This window comes from Leucoraja erinacea, chromosome 5 (genome assembly GCF_028641065.1).
Source record: "Leucoraja erinacea ecotype New England chromosome 5, Leri_hhj_1, whole genome shotgun sequence".
NCBI classification, from domain to species: domain Eukaryota; kingdom Metazoa; phylum Chordata; class Chondrichthyes; order Rajiformes; family Rajidae; genus Leucoraja; species Leucoraja erinaceus.
The window spans coordinates 54,217,124-54,243,807 of record NC_073381.1 but is presented as its reverse complement, the minus strand read 5'-3'; the positions used below and the strand labels follow the sequence as shown (position 1 = coordinate 54,243,807).

General features: G+C 41.7%; 1 protein-coding gene and 1 non-coding gene across 2 annotated transcripts in view; both read left to right on the top strand.

Moving 5' to 3' along the window:
• Positions 1-722: 722 nt before the first annotated feature.
• Positions 723-26,684, top strand: part of lama2 (laminin, alpha 2) — a 323,797-nt gene continuing 297,835 nt past the window's right edge. Inside the window, exon 1 of the mRNA XM_055636370.1 lies at positions 723-917. Within this exon, the coding sequence (XP_055492345.1) occupies positions 839-917 (79 nt within the window). The 5' untranslated portion in view covers positions 723-838. The remainder of the gene's footprint in view (positions 918-26,684) is intronic.
• On the top strand, positions 26,145-26,217 carry trnak-cuu (transfer RNA lysine (anticodon CUU)). Its single transcript has one exon. It is a non-coding gene; the product is annotated as a tRNA-Lys (tRNA).

Below are 26,684 nucleotides of genomic sequence, written 5' to 3'. Positions count from 1 at the left end.
TAGGAAACCTGAACGGAAACCTCTGGAGGCTTTGTGCCCCACCCAAGGTTTCCGTGCAGTTCCCAGAGGTTTTTGTCAGTCTCCCTACCTGCTTCCACTACCTGCAACCTCTTGCAACAACCTGCAACCTCCGGGACCCACACGGAAACCTTGGGTGGGGCACAAAGTCTCCAGAGGTTTCCGTTCAGGTTTCCTAAGTGGGACAGGGGCATTACACACAATTTTTCTCTTTCCACAGATGCTGCAGAGCTGCTATGTAACCAGCATTTTCTGCTGTTATTCCCATTACAGTCACCTCACTTTCAACATCCTCTCTCCCATATTAAAAGACTGCCAACTGGGCTTGCGACCACCCAAGAACTGCATTACCGATGACCACCCAGTGGCTCCCATGTGCTTTATACCCATGATTACCATAATATCACTCTTTATTTTATAGTCTCAGATGTTGGGAACTTTAATCAAATTACATAGTTTTAGTTTAGGTAGTGCATCACAGACTAAATTCTTATGAGCATGTAAACATGAAATTCGTTTCGATTAAAGTTACACATAATGCAACTCTAGGCTTTTTTTGCAAAGTGACTGAAAATTGTAATATGCACACACAGTGAGCGATGTGGATAACATGGTTTGGATTTAGGATATTTGTGACCTGGCCGCCAGGCGGCGTGTGCGACCCTCCCCGCCTGGTTGGCGTGAGTCCCAGGGAGCAGCATAGCCACCAGCTTCATCGCCTCACTCAAAGTCATTGCAGATCAACGAGAAGAAAGTTTGCAGCTGAAGTGAGCAAAAGCTCTGGGAATGAAGTAAGAGTAGCGCAAAAAACTCCACCAGAATGAAAACTTTGTGTTCGTTTTTGTTTGCGGTGACAACACTATCGTGCTGGAATTACAGCCATGGTCGTCAGCAGAGAGGTAAGCGAAAGGTGACATTGAAATTAGTGAACGCTCATTGCGTGTGTTAGAATTCTCAAAACTTTAAGATGTGCCTTTGTACCAACTCCAGAGTGCTGATGTACGAGTTATTACATCAAAGTCTCTACATTAAAAAAAATCTATGGGACATTCTTCTCAGTTTAGGAGATGAACATAAAATGCCCTAAGAAGATTTGAGTTTTTGTTTTTCATATTTGCGTCATTATGAAACAACGCTGCTTTCTTTTCTTGAATTTAACTTGGAACGTGAGAAATAATTGAAGATGTAGAGATCTGACGATTTAAAAATAATCCTGGGACTTTATTGTATGTTTATTAAGATAATTTGTCTCTGAGAATATAGAAGTGTAATCAAGTTTGTTTACACGTCTAATATTGAATTTAAGATTAAAATCTTGTGGGTTGCAATCACTCAACTCCATACTGAAAAAAAGTATCATTATAATTTATTAATAACATATCTTATCTAATTACCAATTTGTATGCTATTATGCTGTTAAAAAAATAGATATAACTATCACTGTATAAAATACCAATTACAGATCCCTCTAATCATTTCCAGACTCTGCATGAATACACATGTTAAATCTAAATATCTTTATAAACACAGGAGAATTTTGAAAGAAAATGATTAACTATAATTGACATTTACAGTACGGCTGAGGATATTTTTATTGATGTGATCCAGCTCACCATGGAATGGATCTTGTATACACAAGGATAGTTCCTCATGGGTTGTGTAGATTCAGAGTTAAATTTGTCCAGGTTGAATGGTACCTTTGGCCAGAAATTCATCCAGTAAGCGAATACTTGTGCTCGTATGAGATATGAGAAGTGTGAGACTCTGTGACTGTATGCGTAGCTCTGACCAGGAATCTGAGAACCGGAGTTACAAAAGACAATGGATGACTGCAGGAGTCTGTGCAAATACACAAATGCCTTTGTGCACGAAGGGTTTGTGAAAATGAATATAAGTCATACCAAGTTTATAACTTGGGTCTGAAAAAAGGTCTTGACCAAAAATGTCACCTGTCATTTCCCTCCCCAGATGCTGCCTGACTGCATTTCTCCAGTACTTTGTGTTTTGTCAAATTTATAAAGCTCTCTTCTGGAATTGTCGGACCATTCTTCACGTTTTCCTACATGTCAAAGTTTGTCAATGTAAAACCTATCTGTCCTACTTAATCAGATCTAGCTTTTCAGTGCTGTAAATTCACTTGGAGGAAGAAGTTGAATTTAAACAGTAGTGTTTCACAGGTGTCTGGATAGTTCACAAATTTATTTGTTCTGGATGTGGAGTGCCTATCCTCTTGGCCCAAATTGTTTCTAGTAGGGCAATGACCTAAACAACTGTCAGCTTTGTTGACTGGCAAAGGATCATCCATCCCGATACTATTGCCCAACTTCTCCCAATTGTATTGAAAGGGACCCACAGCCCCAACCCCATTTATATTGTCATTTAGACCCCTTGAGGTCCAAACAAAATGCCGTTTCTGCAGCCATACATTGAAAGGGTCAAGAACTTCAAATTCCTGGGCATGCACATCTCTGAAGATCTTTCCTGGTCCAAGAACACTAACGCAATTATCAAAAAGCTCATCAGCGCCTCTACTTCCTGAGAAGGTTACGGAGAGTCGGTTTGTCAAGGAAGACTCTCTCTAACTTCTACAGGTGCACAGTAGAGGGCATGCTGACCGGTTGCATCGTGGCTTGGTTCGGCAATTTGAGCGCCCTGGAGAGGAAAAGACTACAAAAAGTAGTAAACACTGCCCGGTCCATCATCGGCTCTGACCTTCCTTCCATCGAGGGGATTTATCGCAGTCGCTGCCTCAAAAAGGCTGGCAGTATCATCAAAGACCCACACCATCCTGGCCACACACTCATCTCCCTGCAACCAGGAGCCTGAAGACTGCAACAACCAGGTTCAGGAATAGCTACTTCCCCACAGCCATCAGGCTATTAAACCTGGCTCGGACAAAACTCTGATTATTAATAACCACTTTCTGCTAATTGCACTTTATCAGTTTATTTATTCATGTGTGTATATATTTATATCATGGTATATGGACACATTTATCTGTTTTGTAGTAAATGCCTACTATTTTCTGTGTGCTTAAGCAAAGCAAGAATTTCATTGTCCTATACAGGGACACATGACAATAAACTCACTTGAAACTTGAAACTTGACGAAAGATTTGGTGCCATTTCTGCACATTTATTACTTTCACAATGCACAGTGTGTACCATCTACAAAGGTTACTGCATTTGCTCATCTTGCCTACTTGGCAGCATGACCAAGAAGGCCATCATGTGCACCCCTACCAAAAGATTCTCTCCAGCTTGCACCATCCTGTCTTGGAATATATCACTGATTCTAAAAGCATTATGGGAATACCTTAACCAGAAGGGTTGTAGTTGGTTTAATTTTTACAATCTCATCACCACCACTTCCTGAGCAATTAGGTATGAGAAGTAAATTATGGCTTTGCGCGTGATAAATAAGATTTAAAAGAATACAAGTAGCTGATATCATTAGGCCCATTTATGTACTCCAGACAGAGAGATCCTAATATTGATCTTTGTAAAATTCCACTGCTTAATAAATGGAATACTAACATGTATTTCATAGACATGTTATAAAACAAAATTTGTTTTGTCACCAAACTACTTGACAAAATAAAATTCAAATCAAATTGAAATTGCTTAAAAAGCCAGAATTAAAAGACCATGGATATGGTGGAATATCATAGAGATGGATTGCAGAGAGGGATTTGGAAGCAGGGATGATTAAAAATATAATTATCACTTAAATTGAGTCAATGGTGGTTTAATGGTTGACACATAGTAGTCAGATATGGAAACAAGAGTTTTGGTTGACAGATTGGCAGGGTGAAGGCCAGCCAGCTTTTATAACACAAAAAACTATGTTGATTTGTTAATGGGATATTCTTGCACTCATTCTATAAATGGATAACCATTTGTGAGGACTCTTATCTTTTACAAGTTCAAACTCATGTCCATAAATTGCACATTCACAGTTCAATTTAGAACCCATTTGATGTTAACCTTTTTATATTTAGGCAGTTTTGCACATTTCCATTTTGTGTATGTATTTATAGTCTTTCCTCAAAGTTGTGCTGATGGATAAAATCAAATGTTCTTAGCTTGGTGAATTGTGAAATTAAATTTAGTAAAGCTATTTTAAAAGAGTTTGGATACAAATTGAAATCTTAGTCTGTTGATTGGAATTATGAGTGCACTGAAGTCTGGAAAATGTGAGGAAATTTTGCTTTAGACCTGGTAAAATACAATATAAGTTTAGATCTGCCATTTTTTACATATAGAGAACGTTACAAGCTTACTGCTGCCATTCTGGTCCAAACTGCTTTTGCTTTATTGCTGTAATCACAAGTACTGTAAACTTCAACGTTTTCTGGGTTCGTCCAACTTTGAATTGGAGCTTGGGCAAGCACCATTCTCTTTCTTTCATATTCTAATAGGTGGCAATGTGAGGATTGCTCTCCAATTCTGCCTGTTAAGAGGAGGTGGTGGTGAGCCTTGAGTTATTTATTGGTAACAGTTTGATGCAACTGATCTCCTGCCACATTAGAAAGTAGTTGCAGGTGAATCATATTGACGTGGAATCACTGGAATCACATGTAACCCAGATTAAGTAAAGATGCTGGATTTCTCTCCGTTGTGGTGAAACAACTTGAAATTTCATACCAATATAGAAACAGTGTTGGCTTGTTTAGGCTTTTCCATTTCTAGATTTGTAAACTGAATACAGATCCTTAATCTCCTATAATCTGATGTAAACACCTGCCAACCACTTAGATAACTTGGTGCTACCTTGTGACTGAAAGTCAGTGTTTTGAGCAGTTTCCACGAATCGCATAATTTAGAACACTCGTCGCACCACTTGTAGTCACAATTCACCACAGTAATTTGTAAGTTACATTTTAACAATAGTAAATTTGTGTTGTTTAATTAATTCAAATTTAATTTAACTTGTAAAGCAGTAAATATTTTAAGATGAGTGGGTGTGTGCAAAGCCAAGTGTGAAATGTTTTCAGGACTGGAGAACTATTTCAATCAAATTATTTTGTTAACACAAACACTCATCCATCATAATTCCCTGCTTTATAACTAAGGAAACAATTTTTAACCTTCAGTTATTTAATAGCAACTTGAACAGCAGCTATACTGTTAATAAGAGCTAGTACTGATGTAATATTAAGCCTCACAAAAAATACCAGTATTTGTATCTATACCTGTTTCAGTTAAGTGGACCTCGGAAGTGATTACCATTTGGGTCCTATATGTTAAATAAGTGCACTACTTGATTAAGGGCAAGTTTGTGATGTGAACTTAATGGGTTGCAGCCAAGTCCAATGAATATTTTTTGATATTCTAAGGGAGAGCAGCCAAATGGACACAATTCCTGAGATACATGTGGTGCCTGACAAGGGCAGGAAAACATATCTGAAGACAGTGTCTAGAAATTAATTGTACTCAGCAGTTCTAAATGCACTACATCAGTGTATTATTGTCTCCTTCACATTCATTATCTGAAAATATAGGCAATACAATACAATACAATACGGTTTATTTCTCACATTGCACATAAGTGCAAGTGAAATGAATATGTCAGCAGCGGTACAATTATAAAGAACACACACAAAAACATAATAAAAATTTAACATAAACATCCACCACAGCATTCATCACTATGGTGGAAGGCACACAATTTGGCCAGTCCTCCTCCATTTCCCCCCGTGGTCGGGACCTCAACCCTCCGCAGCCGTAGCTGCGGGCGTCCAGATGGTAAAAGGACTAGGTACAAGTCCAGGTAAGTCCAGAGTCGGCTCTTCCCCACCGGAGACCACGGCTTTAAGTTGGTGTAGGCCACAGTTTAAAGCCAAGTTTAAAGTTCCCGCCGCACCGCAGCCAGAAGCACCGCAGACCGCAGGGCCGGCAGTCGAAGCTCCCCTCCAGGGGTGATGGTAAGTCGCCACCGCGCCCGTGGTAGAAGTTGGCTGTGGGCCGGCAATGATGGCTTCTTCTTCCTCCGGGTCCCGCACGAGGGATCCCGGGCTGTAGCCGCGCCAGCTGGAGCTCTGCAGACCGTGGCTTCAGGCTGCCGGCTGCCCCGGGCCAGCGAAACGGAGCGCTCCCCTCCAGCGAGCCCCAGCGAGGGATCGCCCGCTCCACGCCGAGAGTCCACGCTGCGCCCGCCGCTGAAGCTCCAGGCGCGTCTCGGGAAAAGGCCGCGCCGATCCTTGCTGTTAGGCCACGGGGGAGGCGACCTGGAAAAAGTCGCGTCTCCATGGAGGAGGCAGCCAAAACGGTTTCCCCCTCACCCCCCCAACACCACCCCCCACACAAAACACACAAAGAAACATTAAAAACATACTTTAAAACATACTAAAAATTTAAAAAAGTTGAAAAAACTAACGCGCTGCTGACAGGGCTACCGCCATTGCAGTATTATAAAGCAGAGTATATCATGTTAGTGTTGCCATACAGCCTTTGCTTAAGGTCAAATGTTGAAAACATCATCATTTTGTGGAAATATTACCGGGGGGCGATGCAGTAGTAAAGTTGTTGCCTTACAGCACCAGAGACCCAGGTTTGATCCTGACTACGGATCCTGGCTGCACAAACTTTATACGTTCTTCCTCTGATCATGCAGGTTTTCTCTGGGTTCTCTTGTTTCCGCCCATTCTCTGACGACGTACAGGTTTGTAGGTTAATTGGCTTGTGTAAATTGTAAATTGTCCCTAATGTGTAGGATAGTGCTAGTGTATTTTCATTGTGAGTTTTTATTTTCAATGTGCTTTGTGGGAAAGTGGACAAGAAAACTGGAAATATGAAATGAAACAAAAATGCTGGGAATATCCAACCAGTCAGACAGCATCTATCACTAACACAATAATATTTCAGGTTGCTAATTTTTCACCAGAACTAGGAAAATGAGTATGTTTTTTTGTGAATGGCTTTTCATTAGAAATGTACAGCTCTGCCACAAACTGTATTGGCTGGCTATCTGAAATTGTCTGATGTGAATGGCCAACTGAAAAATGAGATTTTGTTGCTTAAACTTGCACTGGGCTTTGTTGAAACCAAATAAGAGATGAATAAAGGTGATCAGAATGGGAGTGGGTACAGAATTAAATTTACAGACAACAAGAAGGTCCGGCTGAACAGCTGTAGACTAAACAGCGATGTTCTGCAAAGCAGTCACCAAACTACATTTGATCTTGTCGATGCAGAGGAGATCATAGTATGAGCTTCAAATGCAGTACACTAAATTGGAAGCACAAATGAATCACTGCTTCGCCTGGAAGGATTGCTGGATCCCTGGATGATTAAAGGGAAGAGGTCAAAGGGATTTATAGGAAGCTGCCATTATCCCCAATAGGAAGGATGTTGTTAAGCTGGAAAGAGTGCATAGAAGTTTCATGAGCATGGTGCCAGGAGCTGAGGTTGTGCAGGTTAGGACTTTATTCCTTGGAGCGCTGGAGACAGGGGGTGCTATTGTAGAGGTGTATAAAATGACGAGGGTAATAGAAAGGGTGAATGCACACAGTATTTTACCCAGCATAAGGAATCAAGAGCCAGAAGACATAGGTTTAAGTTAAGAGGGAATGTTTTAATAAGTTCTTGATCTGGTGATGTGTAGGAAGGACCTTCTGAAGAAGGGTCCCACCCCGAAACATCACCCATTCCTTCTCTCCAGAGATGTTGCCTGTCCTGCTGAGTTGCTCCAGCATTTTATGTCTTTCTTGATCTGTTGATATTTGATCTACAGTTTTTAATAACCCGAATGATATAACCTCCACAAGGCTTGGGGTACTGAATTTCAGATATTCACCTTAGACGTTCAGTTATTTTAATCAAAATATCTAGTTCTCTATCTAATTTTTTCACATTTTCGGTTCCCTGGATTTTTCTCTTGAAATTTTAGATAATTATTCTGCTTTCTGTCCATCTCCTTTTTTTTAAATATAATTTCCCCTGATTTCCAGTCTTTCACATATTTTCTCCATGTTCCTCTCATAAACCCCCCCAACTTTCAAACTTGTTTATCTCTATTTTTTCTTTGTTTGTATGAAAGATTATTGTTCTGAAGTCTTAACTTCAGAGTTGAAGTCCCTTAAGTTGAGTCCCTCTTCAGAGTTGAAGTCCCTTAAGTCCCTCTCCTGAGATGCTGACATGTTTCTAGTATTTTCTGATTTTATTTCATATTTCCAGCATCCGCAGTTTTCTAGTGATTTTCGTACCCAGTCTTTCTTCTTCCTTACAATTCACCAACCCTGATGACATCACTGAATCTTCTGTGGACCTCCATTGTAATATTTTCCTATAATGTGGTGACCAGAACTATACACAACACTCAAGGTGTGTATATGGTGTTTTATTCAGTTTTATTGACCTCTGCACTCTTATAAAGACCATATGACATAGAAGCAGAATTAGGTCATTTGACCCATCGAGTCTGCTGGGCCATTCGATAATGGCTGATCTATCTTTCCCTCTCAACCCCATTCCCCTGCCTTCTTCCCATAACCCTTGACCCCCTTGCTAAACAAAAACCTACCAATCACTGCTTTAAAAATGCCCAAATGACTTGGCCTCCACAGCCATCTGTGGCAATGAATTCCACAGATTAATAAAGAAAGAAATGTTCTTGAATTGCCACCTGAACCTGTGCTGCTCTCATTAGGGGATTGCGCAGATGCAATTAAATGTTTTTATTTGTATTTATTTCGGTGTCAATAGAGCAAACTCTTAGAAATGCGTGAAATAAGTAATTGTGATTATTATTTGAATGTGCCAGTGCTCAATATTAAACGTCACTGCATTATTTGAATGTGCCAGCGCTCAATATTAAACGTCACTGCATTGCTTTTGATTAAGTCTGGATAGCATTGAGCTCAAGGCATATGTAGAATAAAGCTTCTTTTATTCATCTCAAAGAATGTGCTTTGGTTTTATCTTCTTGCAGCAGTTCAAACTTTTCATTCTGTACACCAGCCATTCTGGAATTTCTCGGAATGAGGTTGGATTGAATTATGTGTAGCTTTGCAAAGTAAACTGAGAACTGGATTAAAACCTCTGAACACATTCATTTCAGTCCTTTACAATAAATATGATTAAGGCCTTCTCCTTCTGTCAGTTGGAATTCATCAGAGCCATGAAAGGATGTTATTGTGACCCTCCAGATTCACTAATTACTGCTGCTGATTTATGTTTGTATCATTTTAATCAGCTTGAGCGTTTGCTTGGTCAGCTTTAGCATACTTGCTCTTATCAAAATATTGTCGCTTAAGTCTAGTGAAAAATGTGTACCTCTTCGAGGTAGTCCTGTTGTTGAAGGTGTGCTGTTGTTAGAATGGTCTCCCTGGATATCTGCAAAGAACATTTATAAAAGGACAGCATAGACATCTTCCATTTCCCAGCCCAGCTATATAACTTCATCATAATTGATCAACTAGTCATTCTTCTGATTGTTGTACGTGAAATTTAATTGCATGCAAATATATTTCACAGTCGCATGAGGTGAACTGGGATTGCAAGGATTTAAACCGCTGGTTCATTTTGTGGAGAATATATGAGAATATATATGAAAGAACAAACATCAGTTTAGTGTAAATTTCTTGGCCAAATGACCTATGCTATGTACTGCGCCTGTGTCTAAACAAGATGCCGTCAAATGCTCTACAATGCCAAATATTCCGAAAATAATCAACTTTTACTTGGTTTAGCAACTGAAGGTATACTGACGACACAAGAGACTGCAGATGGTGAAATCGTTCTCTCCAATCCTGTCTCTCACACCATTACTTCTACGTAGTTTCCCGTATCCACCACATCTGGTCTCAAGATGAAACTTTTCACTGTAGGACATCTCACACATTCTCTGTCTTCAGGAAAGATGGATCCTCCTCACAGCTGTGGAAGAAGCCCTCACTCTCATCTCCTCCATTCCCTGCAGTGCTATCTTTCCACCCCCCCCCCCCCCCCCCCCCCCCCCCCCCCCCCCCCCCCCCTTTCCCCAGGCACATTTCCTACAATTGCAGGAGGAGCAAAACCTGTTCCTCCAGCTCCTCCATTCAGGGACCAAAACAGCCCTTCCAAATGAGACAGAGGTTGACGCACCTCCACATTCAGTGCTCTCGATATGCCTCCTCTACATCGGTCAGGTGGAGACTAGGCGACTGCTTTGTCAAAAACTTGTAATGTTCATCAGGGCGAGCTGGAGCTCCCTGTTGCTCCAATCCCCTTCCCATTCCCACAACTGGAGTTCCAGCTGCCAACTACTCCAATCCCCTTCCCATTCTCATATTGATCTCATCCCGCTCTATTGTCAGAATGAGACCACGTATAAACTGAAAGAACAATGCCTCGTGTTCCGTTTGGGAAACCTACAATCCAATGGCATGAATGATGAATATTCCAATTTAAATTACCTCACATCCCCACCACCCACTTCCTTTCTACCCAGCATCCCCCCTGCACACACCTTTTAAATTCCCCTCTCCCCATCTTCTAGTTTCACTCCCATCCTAAAACTCATCCAGCTGCTCATCATCCATCCCTCCCTCCCTCCAGCATTTTTCAGATAACCACTTGTTTCCTTTTACCTACCATCCCAGCCTCCTCTGGTTCTACACTTCACCCGCCACCTTCCTTTTTTATGAGATGCCACCATTTGCAACTTTTGTCTTATCATCTTCACATTATCTCCACACTTCTCTCCCCACCTGACTGATCTGCTAATAAACCCCTCCTTACTTGGATCCACACTCTTCCCAACACTTTACCTCACCCCTTTACTCCATTGTTTCAGTGTTAGAAACATATTTAGGATCGAGTGAGGAGGAAGCATTCATCACCATCAGGTACAAGGAAAGCTGCCAACTCTGAAGTTGTTTCAAAGTCTTACAAGATTCTGACTTGGATTTCTCACATGGTTCAAACTGCTGGAGGAACTGAACCCTTTGAAGAAGGGCCCTGAATTGAAGCAATAGCTGTCCATTGCCCTCCACAGATGCTGCCTCACTTGCTGAGATCCTCCAACAGTTTGAAACATGTGAGATATCCAAGTCAGACCAAGTCCTTGTAGGACTTTGATACATTCTCAATGTTGGCAGCATTCCTGTGATTACAGCCCGTTTGTGTAAGCACAGAGATGAGTGCTTCTTCCACTGCATTCTAAATATTTTTCTTACACTTAACCGATATTAGAGAAAAACTGATTCACTAATGTGGATAATATGTGTCTGTTTGGCTGTAGAAGATTGATATGATGACTTAATGTATAATAATCATCAACCATAGCTGTGTCAGTCAGACTCAAGGGTTCAAGGTTCAAGGTCAGTTTATTGTCACATGTACCAATTATGGTACAGTGAAATGTGAATTACCATACAGCCATACTAAGTGAAAAGCAACAAAACACTCAACCACATAAAAGTCAACATAAACATCCACCACAGTGGATTCCACACTCCTCACTGTGATGGAAGGCAATAAAGTTCAAACTTCTTCCTCTTTGTTCTCCCGCGGTCGGGGTGATCAAAGCCCCCGCAGCCGACGATTGAAGTCCCCATCGAGGTGATCAAAACTCCCGCGTCGGGTATCGCGGCATGGAGCTCCCGAGTTGGCCTCTTCTTACCAGAGACCGCGGGCTTCACAATGATAAAGTCCACATGGCAATCCCCGGCAAGTCGATCCCCGGCAAAGCGATCGCAAGCTCCGCGATGTTGAAGTCCCGCAGGAAAAGCCACCAATTCCTCGATGTTAGGCCGCAGTGGGGACGAAGATACGATCGTGAAAGAAATCACATCTCTTGTCGAGCTAAGAGATTGAAAAAAAGTGTTCTCCAACCCTCCCCCCTCACACCCCATATAAAACAAACCAAGGAACATTAAAACATACTTTTAACACATACTAAAAATCATGAAAAGAAGAAAGGACAGACAGACTGCTGGCGAGGCAGCCACTGCTGGTGGCACCACCCGGCACCACCCGGTTCCCCTTTGAAGTAAAAGGTTGTGTGGTCAAGTTCCATTCCAAAATCTGGGCTACCACTCCAGTTCATTATTGCTGCTGATGTCATTGTCAGGATTGGATATCAAACTATAATTCCATCTACTTTGTCAGGTGTCATGATATTCAGAAGAACAGCAAGGTCTTCCCTGGATTGCGTATACAAACAAGTGTTTTGGAGGAAACCCTCCCTCCTCCCCCACTGAGCATATTACTCGGGGTTGAGTTGAGCCGTGCAGAATTTGAAGCACCAAGTAGACTCACTCAATGCATCAATGAGAGCGGCTGGCGGCTGGCGGCTGCTTTTCCGGCATCTGCATACTCTTCCTACGCCTACTTGCTCCCCTGTCACATCTGTTTCTGTGATCCTCCCACACGGTTCTTGTTTATTCCTGACTTACTAATATTTTGGGTTATGAGCAGTTAACAGGAATGGAATTTGTTGTAGCCTAGGTACTTCTTGTATCTCAATATTTATCCCTCAGTTTAACATTATTAAAAGCAGATTACCTGATCATTATCACATTGCTGTTAATTAAACCTCTTGTTTTTTCCTAGCTGATAACTCATTCAAATAAGTGTTTGTGATCTAAAGCCAGTCATTTTGGTGTCTTTCAACATAGTATCAAAAGTACATGCGTGAGTAATGAAAGCCACAAAATGTTGCAACACAGAGGACATACATTTGCTTGCCAAAAATGGGTTCTTGCTATGTCACTTCCAGCTGCTGTCTGTAGCCCTTGCAGGTTATAGTTATTGTTGGCAGAGAGGAATTTCAGTAATAAATTCACAATCTTGAACGATCAGGATATCGCAGGTGACCTCGGAGAATATGTGTGCCGCATTTATGACCATCTTCAAGAAAGGTGACAATTCTAACTACAGTAACTACACAAGTATCTCCTGGCCACAGTGAAAATCATTGCTTCTCGATTTCCATCTCGATTTCCTTTTCCCTGTGGTCGCTCCTCTGAATCACAGATTGAATTTTCATTTAAAAATTGGATTATAATCTCTTGTGCAAGACCTGGAGCAGCAAATCTACAAAATTACATTGACATTTTCCTGTGTTTGATTGATTTCCCAGATGTTTTTTTGTATTTTTTGCAGTTGTAGTGCATTGGATTTCTCCTATTTCGTACGGTCCTGGTGGGCCTGGAGAGCTTTCCAAGTAAGGTTGTTTTCACATAACATCTGCAATGATGTTTTTTTTTTTTCAGGCTATTTCTAATGGTCAGTAATACTGTTTGTTATGAGTGGAAATGAATGTCAAGAGGTGAGTACATCTGGTGGCTAATGTTCTTGCATCCAATCTTAATACGCAACCAAACATGAATTTGTCCTCCGCAGAGATTACAATAACATATTTGAAAGCTGTTCTTATCAAGGTTGCAGCAACTGCAAATTTGTCCATAATTAAAAGTTTATTAATTTTATGTGATACTTTCTTTAAGAAGTTATAGACATTATTTTTGTAGGAGAGTCAATGCTCATCAAACCCCGATTACCTACCGTTAATGGCTTGGTTATTTTCAACTGTAAAATAAAAATTAATATCCCGTGTCTAAATATTATTGTAGTGCCTCACCAATCAATAAGAAGCAATTTTTTAACAGTAGGCATTAATTTTACAATTTTCATTCTGACAAGTAATTGTACTGACAAAACATTCAAATACATACAGGGTGCCAGATTAATGTGAACTACCTTTTGACACCGTTCCAATCCAGTAGGTTCTTTGGAATTGCTTAGATTTTATGTTTCATCAAAGAATGGTACTGTAATTAAGGTATACATTATTATCTTTTATCTTTGACAATCAAGTTGCACATGACTTATCAAGTCTGTGCATCCACTCAACATTAATGTCGTCATGTATTTTTTTTGTTACTGTTGGATTATACAGCTGATGGTGAAAATACCAAATTAATGTAAAAACATACATGGCACTTCCAGTTGCATATTTGAGCATTAAGTGTTTAATCAATGTGGAAATTGGGTTTAATGTAACTAAACACCATAACATTTCAGCAATGCAGAAGTGGCCTAACTTGCTTTTGCATCTGGAATCGAATGCAGCAAGATGAACATGGGAATAGGATGAAGTCCAATGTACATGACCCTGATAAATGTGTTGGCTGTGAAGGAAAAGCAGTTGCTAAAGCAGAGAATTTCACAGTGAATTAAAATTAACAATGCCATTACTTTGTCAGTCCGTGGGATAGATAACTGACTCAAAGAGCATTGTCTGCTCTGGCAGTATATCTTGGAAAACCCTGGATGTTTTGCTTGTAATTGTACATCCATTAAAATCTCTAGGTGCCACATCAAACAGCTATCCACTCAGGGCCAGTGTTTGTATAGTCATCATGGTTCTATCCACGCAGTTAACCTCCTGTGATATTCCATCAAGCACTGGGAAAGGGAAATGACAGTGTGACAGGTTTACTTTCATGGTTTCCATTCAAATTCTTCATGGATAAGTTGACGTAAAATGTAAGCAGAAATAAAATGTCTTAATATAATAAAAGCATTTATTAATGGCAATTATTACTTCTATGTTATTTTAGTCTCTTTCCATTTGATGAGCACGTGATGTCTTTTGGAAAAGGAGTTACCCCTTGGAATATGTCATTATTTCCATGGAGTTTCTCATACATGAGAATTGATTTGGCAAATCACAAATGTCAGCCTATTATGGAACGGAGTGAGGAAAAATTATGTTATGTTTTCCATGCAAATTATAATATATTTACTCCAGATAATCATCAGTAATCTTGTTTCTGAAAAAAATAAACACATCTGATTTGTACGTGGTTCAGGTCTTGAAAAATAATTAAATTATGAGAATGGGATTATTGTTCCTTCTGTTGTTTTGGGTTAAGGCACAGTGAGGTGTGATAATGTGAGGTGTGAATAATGAAAAAGCGTTTCAGCTGAATAGACAGAGACATTTTTTTTGTGTTCCTAGATCAAGGAAGAGGATATGATCTTGAATCTGAAATGTTTATTTTTGCAACATAGTTGGTGGAAATCTAAGGCAGGCATGTCCAAAGTGCGATGGCTAATTAGTTAGAATTAACAAGACCAAGACTGATAGAATGTAGTTTGCTGAGGTTAAAAACCAAAGATGCATGGAGGCACTTGACTTACCACTGACTGGTGCTCTAGTTAAATAGCAGAATAGTTGAGAAAGAAATGGCTTCCCCCTTCCCTCGTCTTTAAGGTGGCAGTTGAGGTGATTGTAAGCGGGGTACAATAAGCGAGTTTGGTATTCTGAAAAACGCAAGGAATCATGGGATGTGTCAAAGGTCACTCGCTATAAAGAAAAAGCGAACAAAGCGCTGGCTGCATAAACTGTGTTTAAATTCTTATCTTTATTCATGATTTATGTGTAAAAAATATATTTAATCTGAGGAACGGGGTTGCTAGGTAGTGGGAGAGCTGGGTGGATCAGCGAGAGAGACGGGGCAGATGTGAGTGGGAGACAGGGGAGAGACTGAACCTGCAGAGAGTCATTCTCGGCAGCTGCGCGCACAGACCCGCTCCTCATCCATAGCCAGGATCGAACTCAGGTGCCCAGCGCCGCAAGCACTAGCCATTAACGGTGATGAACACAGAATGCCGCAGTAACTCAGTGGGACAGGCAGCCTCTCCGGAAAAAAGGAATGGGTGACGTTTCGGGTCGGAACCCTTCTCCAGAGACGTTGCCTGACCCACCGAGCACCCGCAGCACCCCGTGTGCATCCCCGCCGATGACCGTGCTCGGCCCCTGCCAGCATCAAGGGGGCCAATCGACAGCCACTGGACAAGGAGAGAGAGCAGCTGATGGACCCCGGCCTGCCGGCGAATGGCCCCCCCCCGGAGCTGGGCCAGTTCCCCCACCCCCCGAGCCCCCCCCCCCCCCCCCACACACGGCGCTCCAGGACTGCCGACCAACCCGGCGGGACAGGCAGAGCCGAGCTGGAGCCAGCGCCTCCCCCCCGTGCCGGCTGCAAGTCTGGGGCCGCCAGGGCCACCCCAGACACCTCCAGTAGCCCACGGACAGGGACGGGACACCCTGGAGGTGTTCAGCAGCAACACAACAGCGCCCGCATGATATCTTTCAATTGTTCCAGAGAAATACTTTATCTACTTTAACTGTACTTTGCTATGTGTAATTGTAAGTACAAGGACTTGCCAAAACATTCGTGTGTGAGTTGGAGCAAAGTCCAGTCTTTATACTTTAACTAGTAAGGGAGCTCTTATACCTGCATTTAAGTCTGACAGCATAGCATTGCTTCCTAAAGGAGGTTCAATTGGGACTGTTGAAATAGATCAAACACTGACTGGATTGAAAATTGCCACAGCTCCCAGAATCAAAATTTAAAGCCGAAGAATTAAATTGCCTGCAGACTAACTTTTAAAAATGGGTTTTACTTTTACTATTCTTACCAATGGAGTAAACAATGGGAGTAAAGGGTGATTATTGCAGTTGGTGTTTCAGTTGATTAATTAATGTGGCGTTTGCTGTTCAACATTTATATGTACGGTTTAGACTTCAGAATCAAAAACACAATGTATACATGTGCAAATTATACTAAATTAGGGGAAATCATTAATAATGAGCAGAAAGTCAACTGAAGAATTGAAGGTGTATGCTTTCGAACAAGCTGAGCCTCTAGTAAAGTTGTGCTAATCCACATACAGCAACACTGGGATCCACCCATCAATTACAACAATTGCCCAAGTATGGCCTGTTTTCAAACAGCAGGACAATCCACTCAAGCTAATCACTGGCCAATCATGCTGCACCACCGGGATCTCCCTGTACAAAAGGGACAGGTTGCACCTTAATTAGAGGGGGGGGGGATCGACATTCTGGCAGGCAGGTTTGCTAGTGCTACACGGATGGGTTTAAACTGAATAGTGGGGGGGTGGGGGTCATGAAGGTGGAGTGTATGCATGCAGTTAACGGGAAATTAAGTGTAGGAAAGGTCACGTTTAAACTAACGGCAGGGGGATGGGAACCAATGCAAAGAGACAGAGGACCATAAAAGGAAGTCAGAAGCGAAAGATAGAAGGGAGAAAAGAAAAACAAACCTGAAAGCTTTGTGCATTAATGCAAGGAGCATTCGTAATAAGGTGGATGAATTGAATGCACAGTTAGTTAAGTAATATGATATAGTTGGAAATGCGGAGACATGACTCCAGGGTGACCAAGGCTGGGAGCTGAACATGCAGGGGTATTCAATATTTAGGAAGGATAGACAGAAAGGAAGAGGAGGTGGGGAGACATTGCTGGTTAAAGAGGAGATTAATGCAATAGCAAGGAGAGACATTAGCTTGGATGCTGTAGAATTGGGATGGGTAGAACTGCAAAATAGCCACGGGCTTGTTGGAGTTGTATACAGACCACAAAACCGCAGTCGGGAGGTTGGGGATAGCTTCAAGCAGGAAATTAGGGATACATGTAGCAAAGGTGCAGCAGTTATCGTGTGTGACTTTAATCTACATATAGATTGGGCCAACCAAATTGGTAACAGAACTGAGGAGGAGGATTTCCTGGATTGTATATGGGATGGGTTTTTAAGCCAATATGTGGAAGAACCGAACAGAGGGCAGGCCATCCTAGACTGGGTATTGTATAATTAGGAAGGATTAGTCAGCAATCTTGTTGTGCACGACCCCTTGGGCAACAGAGACCATAATATGGTGGAATTTTGCATTAGGATGGAGATGACATGGTCAATTCAGAGACTAGGGTTTGAACTTAATGAAAGGAGACTTCGAAGGTATGACAGAAATTGGCTAGGATAGACTGGCAAATTATACTTAAAGGGTTGATGGTAGAGATGCGATGGCAAAGATTTAAAGATGCTCCAAAACTCCAAAAATTGGTCATCCCTGTCTGGCGAAAACAAAATGGGGAAAGCGGCTCAACCGTGGCTAATGAGGGAAATCAAGGATAGTGTTAAATCCAAGGAAGAGGTAAATAAATTGGCCAGAGGAAGCAGCAAACCGGATGACTGGGAGAAATTTAGAATTCAACGGAGAGAAAGGGGTTAATTCAGAGGGGGGGGAAAAGAGCATGAAAGAAAGCTTGCAGGAAATATAAAAACTGACATTAAAAGCTTCACCAGATATGTAAAAAGGAGAAGGTTAGTGAAGACAAAGTAGGTCCCTTAGAATCAGAGACGGGTGAATTTATAATGGGAGACAAGGAAATGGCAGAACAGTTAAACAAGCACTTTGGTTCTGCTTTCACTAAGGAAGACACAAACAATCTCCCAGAAATACTAGGGGACAGAGGATCTAGTGGGAGGAAGGAACTGACGAGAATCCACATGTCAGAAAATTGTATTAGGTAAACTGTTGGGACTGAAGACAGATAAAGAGCATCCCAGAATACTCAAGGAGGTGGCCCTCGAAATCTTGGATGCATTGGTGATCATTTTCCAATGTTCTCTCGACTGGATCAGTTCCTGTGGACTGGAGGATGGCTAATGTAACTCATTTTTTTAAGAAAGGAGGGAGAGAGTAAATGGGGAATTATAGACCAGTTAGTCGTACATTGGCAGTGGGGAAGATGATTGAGTCAATTATTAAAATTGTAATAGCAGCGCCTTTGGAAAGCAGTGAAAGGATCGGTCAAAGTCAGCAATGAATTATGAAGGGAAAATCATGCTTAACTAATCTTCTGGAATTGAGGATGTAACAAGAATACTGGATATGGGAGAGCCAGTTGATGTATCTGGACTTTCAAAAATCCTTTAACAAGGTCCCACGCAAGAGATTAGTGTGCAAAATGAAGAGGACATGGTATTGGGGGTCGGGTATTGACATGGATAGAGAACTGGTTGGCAAACAGGAAGCAAAGAGTAGGAATTAACGGGCCCTTTTCAGAATGGCAGGCATTGACAATGGGGTGCCGCAAGGCTCGGTGCTGGGACCCCAGTTGTTTACAATGTATATTCATGATTTAGACATGGGAATTAAATGTAACATCTCCAAATTTGCAGATGACACAAAGCTGGGTGGCAGTGTCAGCTGCGAGGAGGATGCAATGAGGCTGTAGGGTGTCTTGGATAGTTGGGTAAGTGGGCAGATACATGGCAGATCAGTATAATGTGGATAAATGTGAAGTTATCCTCTTTGGTGGCAAGAACAGGAAGGCATATTGTTATCTGAATGGTGTCAGATTAGGAAAAGCGGAGGTGCAAACGAGACCTGGGTGTGCTTGTACATCAGTCACTGAACGTAAGCATTCAGGTACAGCAGGCATTGAAGAAAGTTGATGACATGTTTGCCTTCATTGCGCGAGGATTTGAGTTTACGAGCTAGGATGTCCTACTGCAGTTGTACAGGGCCCTGGTGAGGCCGTACCTGGAGTATTGTGTGCTATTTTGGTCTCCTAATTTGAGGAAGGACATTATTCCTATTGAAAGAGTGCAGCATAGATTCACCAGGTTAATTCCCGGGATGACGGAACTGACATATGTTCCTACTCCTGATCATCACTTTGCTGATTGTTATTGGCTGATTGCCCATTGTTAAACAAAGGTATCTCAAGGCATTTACTTACCAATAACTTACTCACTGCAACCAGTAGTTTTTTTCCAACACAACCGAGCTGTAAACCTCATCATAGCCTTGGGCTAAACGCCAATCAGCCACCTGACTTCCAGAGGTGAGGTGAGGTGAGAGTGACTGCATTTGATTCAATATATGCATTGAAACTCAATGGTTAAACTAATGGATATCAAAGGGGAAAACACTACAATAATTGGGGTCATACCGCACAAAGAAAGATGAATGTGCTTGTTCCTTCTTAATCACCCTATTCCCAGAACCCTCAGGGCAGTGTCTGGCCCTGCAGTCTTTGGCTACTTCATCAATAAACTTCCATCATAAGGTCCGAGGGGATGTTCATGCACAAGGATCAATTCCATTAATAACCCCCCAGTAAATGAAGCATTTCTGCATGTAGTAGTCAACATTCAGGCATGGGCTGAAGAGTGAAAGCTAACATTTGCAACATAGGTGACAGACATACAATCTCTAATAAAGGAGATTCTAACCACTTACTCTTGATGTCCATTTATGGTTATCATCACCCAGCTTCCACCTATGGTTTCCCATTGATCAGAAATTTAACTGTATAAAGATTGTGGCTACATGAGCAGATCAGGAAGTGAGTGGCTCATCTCGTGACAATCCCAAGGCCTTTCCACATCTGAAAGGCATGAATATGGCACATGATTAACATTCTCCACATCAACTTTGAAGAAGCTCAACGCCATCCGGAGCAAAGCAGCTTGCTGATTGGCATCTCATTAAGTACCGCAAACACTCCTGGTGCCAGTATTGTACAGTAGCTGCATGTATACCATTTACAAAATATATTGCATTTACACATGCAACCTACTCTGACAGCACATCCAAAATCCACAACCCATATCACTAAAAAGGGAAGGGCAGCAAGTGCATTGAACACCACCACCTGCAGATTCCCTACAAATCACACACCCTTCTGACTTGGAAATATCTCACTTGTCCTTTGTTGTCACTGGCTCTAAAACTTTAAATTCAACAGTCCAATAGGGATCCCTCATGGGGATCGAATGGGATCCAAGGAGAAATAGCTGAATGTATAGAAAATTGGCTTCATGGAAGGAAGCAGAGGGTGATGGTAGAAGGTTGCTTCTCGGACTGGAGGTCTGTGACTAATGGTATGCCTCAGGGTTCTGCGCTGGCCCCGTTACAGTTTGTCATCTATATCAATCATTTGGATGAGAACATACACAAGATTAGCAAGTTTGGAGATGATACAAAAGTGGGAGGTTTTGTAGATATTGAAGATGGTTGTGAAAAATTGCAGCAGGATCTTGATTGATTGGCCAGGTGGGCCGAGGAATGGTTGATTTTAATACAGGGAAATGTGAGGTGTTGCATATTGGGAAGTCTAACATGGGCAGGACCTAAACAATGAATGGTAGGGCTTTGGGGTGTTTGTAGAGCAGAGGGATCCAGGAGTACAGGTGCATGGTTCCTTGATGATGGAGTCACAAATAGATTGGGTAGTCTAAAAGACTTTTGGCACATTGGCCTTCATCAGTCAGAGTATTGAGAATAGACATTGAAAGGTCATGTTGCAGTTGTATAAGACGTGAGGCCGAATTTAGAGTATTGTGTTCTGTTCTGGGCACCGTATGTTATAGGATGTTGTCAAGTTGGAAAGGGTACAGAGAAGATTTACGAGGGTTTTGCCAGGACTAGACAGTCTGAACTATAGGGAGAGGTTGAGTAGGCTGGGACTCTATCCCTTTGAGCGCAGAAGGATGTGGGGTATATTATAGAAGTGTACAAAATCATGAGAGGAATAGTCGAGTAGATGCACAGTCTCTTGTCCAGAGTTGGTGACTCGAGGACCAGAGGACATAGGTTTAAGGTGAAGGGGAAAAGATTTAATAGGATCTGAGTGGTACATTTTTCACACAGTGGTGGGTGAATGGAACAAGCTGCCAGAGGAGGTAGTTGAGGCTGGGACAATCCCAACATTTAAGAAACAGTTAGACAGGTACATGGATAGGACAGATTTGGAGGGATATGGACTAAATGCAGGCAGGTGGGACTAGTGTATCTGGGACATGTTGGCCGGTGTGGGCAGGTTGGGCCGAAGGGCCTGTTTCCAGGCTGTATCAGTCTGACTACGAATAGCACTATGAGAGGCTCCTTCACGAGAAGGATTGCAGCACTCATTATCACCTGCTCAAGGGCAACTAGGAATTGAAAATAATTGCTGACTCTCAGATAACTAATAGAAATTCAATAAAAAGACAGAAAAAGCAAATAATTAGCAAATGAAGGTCAGCAGGGATATACATGAGCTAGTGCATTTTGATCGGAAGAAGTACCCAAAACTCTCATCAATAGTAGTTGTCCCATAGGTTAGCAAGGCCATTTAAAAATAATCGGAGCCCTCTCATGATTTATTTTCATCAGGACAGAATTGAACTATTGCTTTATAGCAGAACAGACTTTGCTAGCTTTAAAGCACAGATTTAACTAGTCTCGACACGAAACATCACCCATTCCTCCTCTCCAGAGATGCTGCCTGCCTGTGTTACTCCAGCATTTTGTGTCTATCTCCGGTGTAAACCATCATCTGCATTTCCTTTCTACAGATTTAAATAGGTATTTGTGATCGTGCTTAACCTATGTAGCCTGTGTTCTGCAAACAGTGTTCCCATCATTACAGCAGAACTACATATACTTCTGGTTGCCAAACTAGGAGAAATTCGGGATGGACATTAAATCCAGTGTTGTCAATAATATTCCCAGATCTTGATCAAACTATAATTTGGGATGGTCAAAACACAAACAAGAATTATTTTTGGAGTAGGTCCTTTGGTGCCAGCTTTGATAACATTCTCTTTAGAGAATAAGTTACTCAGTTTAAGAAGAAGTACAAAAAATATTTTCCAGAGGTATAAGAATGAAGAAGGGCTGCGATGACGGTTACGTTTCAGTTTATTGACACAGTGTGATATTCGCGTTGTGCATCGAATTTGGATAATCATTTATAAACTGTATATATGTATGTTTACGTGTGTGCATATACGTGTATGTATGTGGCTTATGTATGGATGTGTATATGTTTGTGTATATATAGATATAGATATAGATATATATAGATGTAGATGAGATAAAGTTAGCAAATTAATTGATGAGTAGCGGAGAAGGGGTAGGAATAAATAAGTGTATACTTCCTCCTTCTCGAACATGTAAGATTTAATTAGTGATGTTTATGAGAAGTTATTCAATGAGTTGTGTATAGGTTTATTGTTCATTTCATTTTATTGTTATTTTGCTTTGTTTTAAACTTTTTTTGTTTTACATGTTCAAAATTAAATCTACTACTACTACTGCCACTATTTCATTTTGCTAAATTAATTACCAATAAGGGTATCAGCCAACTGAAAAATAAATAAATAAATAAATAATTTAATTTAGTTCCATGTTCACTCATCTTTGAGGCAGAATGTAGATTCGACAAGTAATTTGAACTATTATTTGCCATCGTGAAATGAATCAAATTATTTTTGTCCTTATCTTCAAACTCGCCTGAAATGTGTTGGCCCACATCAGGGTACAAATCTTTGGCCATTAGTAGCTCTTCACGCGAAAGAGGACATTCTTACAGCTTGAACTCATGAATCACGTTGTGCTCTGGGGATCAAGGCTGGGCCGAGTATTGTTTTGGCTGCTATGCATTTACATTTCTCCGAGTGATTTAGTGGACAGTAATCAGTGGCAGCAAACTTAGCCAATTATTTCCACCTTAGTTCCAGTCCACCCCTGATTAAATATTATTAAACAATATTATCCCAAAGAAAGATCTTGATCAACTTTTTCAAATGGCTTTCATGGTATGGTTATGTGACACACAAAATAATTATTGAAATTTAGACTAATTATTAGAAAGGATAATGAAAAGAATATTAGAAGTGGAAATCAATGTATGTAGTACACATGCCACCGACATTGAATTCCTTTCCTTAATTGATTAATTGTCATAAAGACAGCAAAAGTTAGTGCCAATGACTGGCAGCAGTGACTAATTTTACCAAAAAGAGGACTGTGACAAATGTTGAACAAAATTGAAGGAAGATGAAGACGATCTCCCCTCCATTACCTCCCCCACCCAGTGGCGGAAAATCCGGGGGGGGGGGCAGAGGGGACACGTCCCCTCCCCCCCCCCCCCCATGTTTTGAGAGGGGGGGACATCCCCCCCCCCCCCCCCCCCCCCCAGGTTTTGTCATCCGGACTTTAAAATCTCAGCTTTCCGCGAGACAGTGAGAGGTGGGACTGCTGATCGAGGGCGCCGATTGGACGAGAGAGACGTCGGTCAGCAGGCAATGGGGGTGGGACATGATGATTCAGTGCGATGATTGGAGGAGGGAGGAGTGGGGTGTGGGACTGAGGATAGAGTGTGGTGATTGGAGGAAGGAGACGTGGCACAGACCTGCGCCTCATCCGCAGCCAGGATCGATCCCGGCCGGGTCTCCGGCGCTGTCCCATCCCCACCCGAGTGCCCCCCCCCCCCACCTCGGGTGGCCAGAGAGGTCGGGAGTCAGACACAAGCTGTACCCCCAGTATAGAGAAGCAGCGCTAAACCCAGCTCAACTCTGCCTGTCCCACCAGGTTAACCTGCCTGGGCTTGCGGGAAATATGACCAGCGCGGAGAAGCAACACTGGTGTCCGGTCAGTCCAGACAGGGCTGTAAGTTAACCCGGCGAGACAGGCAGAGTTGAGCTGCATTTAGCACTGGATTGAGCCTCCGAAGCATCGCGCATGTGTGTGTGTGAATGTGTGCATGCACGCGCGGCCGCCAAAAAAGTGTGTGTCCCCTGCCCACCGGTCCCCTCCATGTATTGATAGCGAGTTCCGTGCCTGCCCCCACCCCACCCACACCTTAATTTGGACATCTGGCTGTTTATTGTTGATAGCTCCTGTTAAAGTAGAATCTGACAGCACAGAAAAAGACTGTTATACCAGCCGAGGTTTTTGAAATGATATTCCGATTAACACAATCTTAGGGGGTTTTTCAAAAACATTTAACATTTTGCTTCCAGCTACCCAATTTATGGTTTCTGACTATTTGTTTTTATCCCTTTTTGATTTTGAATACTTCCATAAAATGTCCTCTTGATCTTCACTGCTCTGATGAAGACATTCCCAATTTCCGTGTAATTGAAGAATTATTTCAGGAGTAATTCCAGTTGATTTACACAGCTTATTTTTACTTGAGTTACTAAGAACTGAACACATGCTACACCCATGCCCTACCTTTTGCTTTATTAACATAATTTCTTGTCATTACGCTCAACAATTATGAACCCAACCCTCCTGCCATTTAACTTATCCCTCAATATTCTTGATGCAGTTTAGATTAGGGCTCAATGGTCGTATGAACTCTTCCAACTCATCCAACAATTCCATGAGTCATTAGTTTGTGTCTAACATGTTTCACTAGACTATTTGTTTATAACTTTTTACGAGTGTGCTAATCTGATTTAAAATAAAGTCTGGCTTTCTCATCGTTACTTTGATACAGTTATTCTAGACAGCTCTCAGATATATGGGGTTTAATTAACGAGATGCAAGATGAGGGAAACTTTTATTTTAATCAGAAAACAAAGGCCGCACATTGGTGTAGCAGTAGAGTTGTCTCCTTACAGTGCAAGGGACCCAGGTTCGATCCTGACTGTAAAGGAGTTAAGTCTGACACACTGTAACTTTACTGAGTCTTTAATAAAGGCACATGTTAAACACGTCCCAGTACTGACTGCATCTAGTCTTCATGCGTATTGGAACCAAGGGAGGAGCAAGGGGAAGATATCACAGTTATACTGAGATGACTGGGCGTGGTTAGTGGTATTGAAGTAGCTACATTATAGGTTGCATGCATAAACCATCTACATCCATCTACACTGACTATGGGTATTGTCTGTACAGAGTTTGTAAGTTCTTCCTGTGACTATGTGGGTTTTCTCCGGATCCTCCAGTTTTCTTTCACACTCACCTACATTCAGGTTTGTAGGTTAGTTGGCTTTGGTAAAATAGTAAATTGTCCCTAATATGTAGGATAGTGCTAGTGTATGGGCTGATGGCAGGTTGGCGCAGGCTTGGTGTGCCGAAAGGCCTGTTTCCGTGCAGCATCTCTGAAGTCTAAAGTAAATGTTGCAACCTATTTTTCCTATTATTATTCATCAATATAGTCAATACAATAGATTTTGGATGGTTGATTTACAACATATAATTTTCCACACACAAATTCAGCATGCATGACACACAAAAATACAAAGGTGTTGGTTTTATAACAGTTTAATAGTAACATTGGAGGGGGGGGGAGGGGGGGTTATATTTAAACACTGATGCACTGAGCCAAAAATACTGCCAAATATTAGTGCCTTATCTAAATTGCGATCTTGTAGACTACATTTATAACTAACTATGTAGTCCCATCGCTATTTTCTTTCTCTTCACCCCTCACTGAACTCAGATTTCAGTAGATGAAGAAACAGGCAGCAAGTGGTTTGTACCAGAGTTATATATAAATTTATCTCGTCAATGTCAAGAAAATGTCCAAAAGACCTGACCCAAGCCCGGCTAGCTCAGTTGGTAGAGCATGAGACGCTTAATCTCAGGGTCATGGGATCGAGTCCCACATTGGGTGGCACTCCCTTTGGCACCAAAATATGGCGACGGGAGCAAGAATTTCACTGTGCAATGCCTCTGTGACAATAGCGAACCATTAGTTCCATAGGAGATGGACGTTGAGCTGCCTGGATCTGATTTCTGACTATGCATCAGCAACCCCCTCCCCCACCCCCCCACCCCCCCCTTATATACTATAAGGCCAGATGTTCACACATCCTTTCCAGTCTCATAACCTTGGGCATGCTCCAGGAAGAATTGTCCCTCGGGTCCTTAGCTACACAACTTCATAAGTACATCTTGTTCCTATATTACATGTTGAGCTGACCTTAGTAAGATATCATTTAATTAAACACAGTCATATAGACAATTTGTTTCCGCACACTCTTAAGTCATTTTATGCCAAGATTGCATTTTGCGAAGGTGCAGTTTTTCAATACATTTTCCTGGTGAGGAGTCGTCATCTGTTGAAATTGGTAGATATTT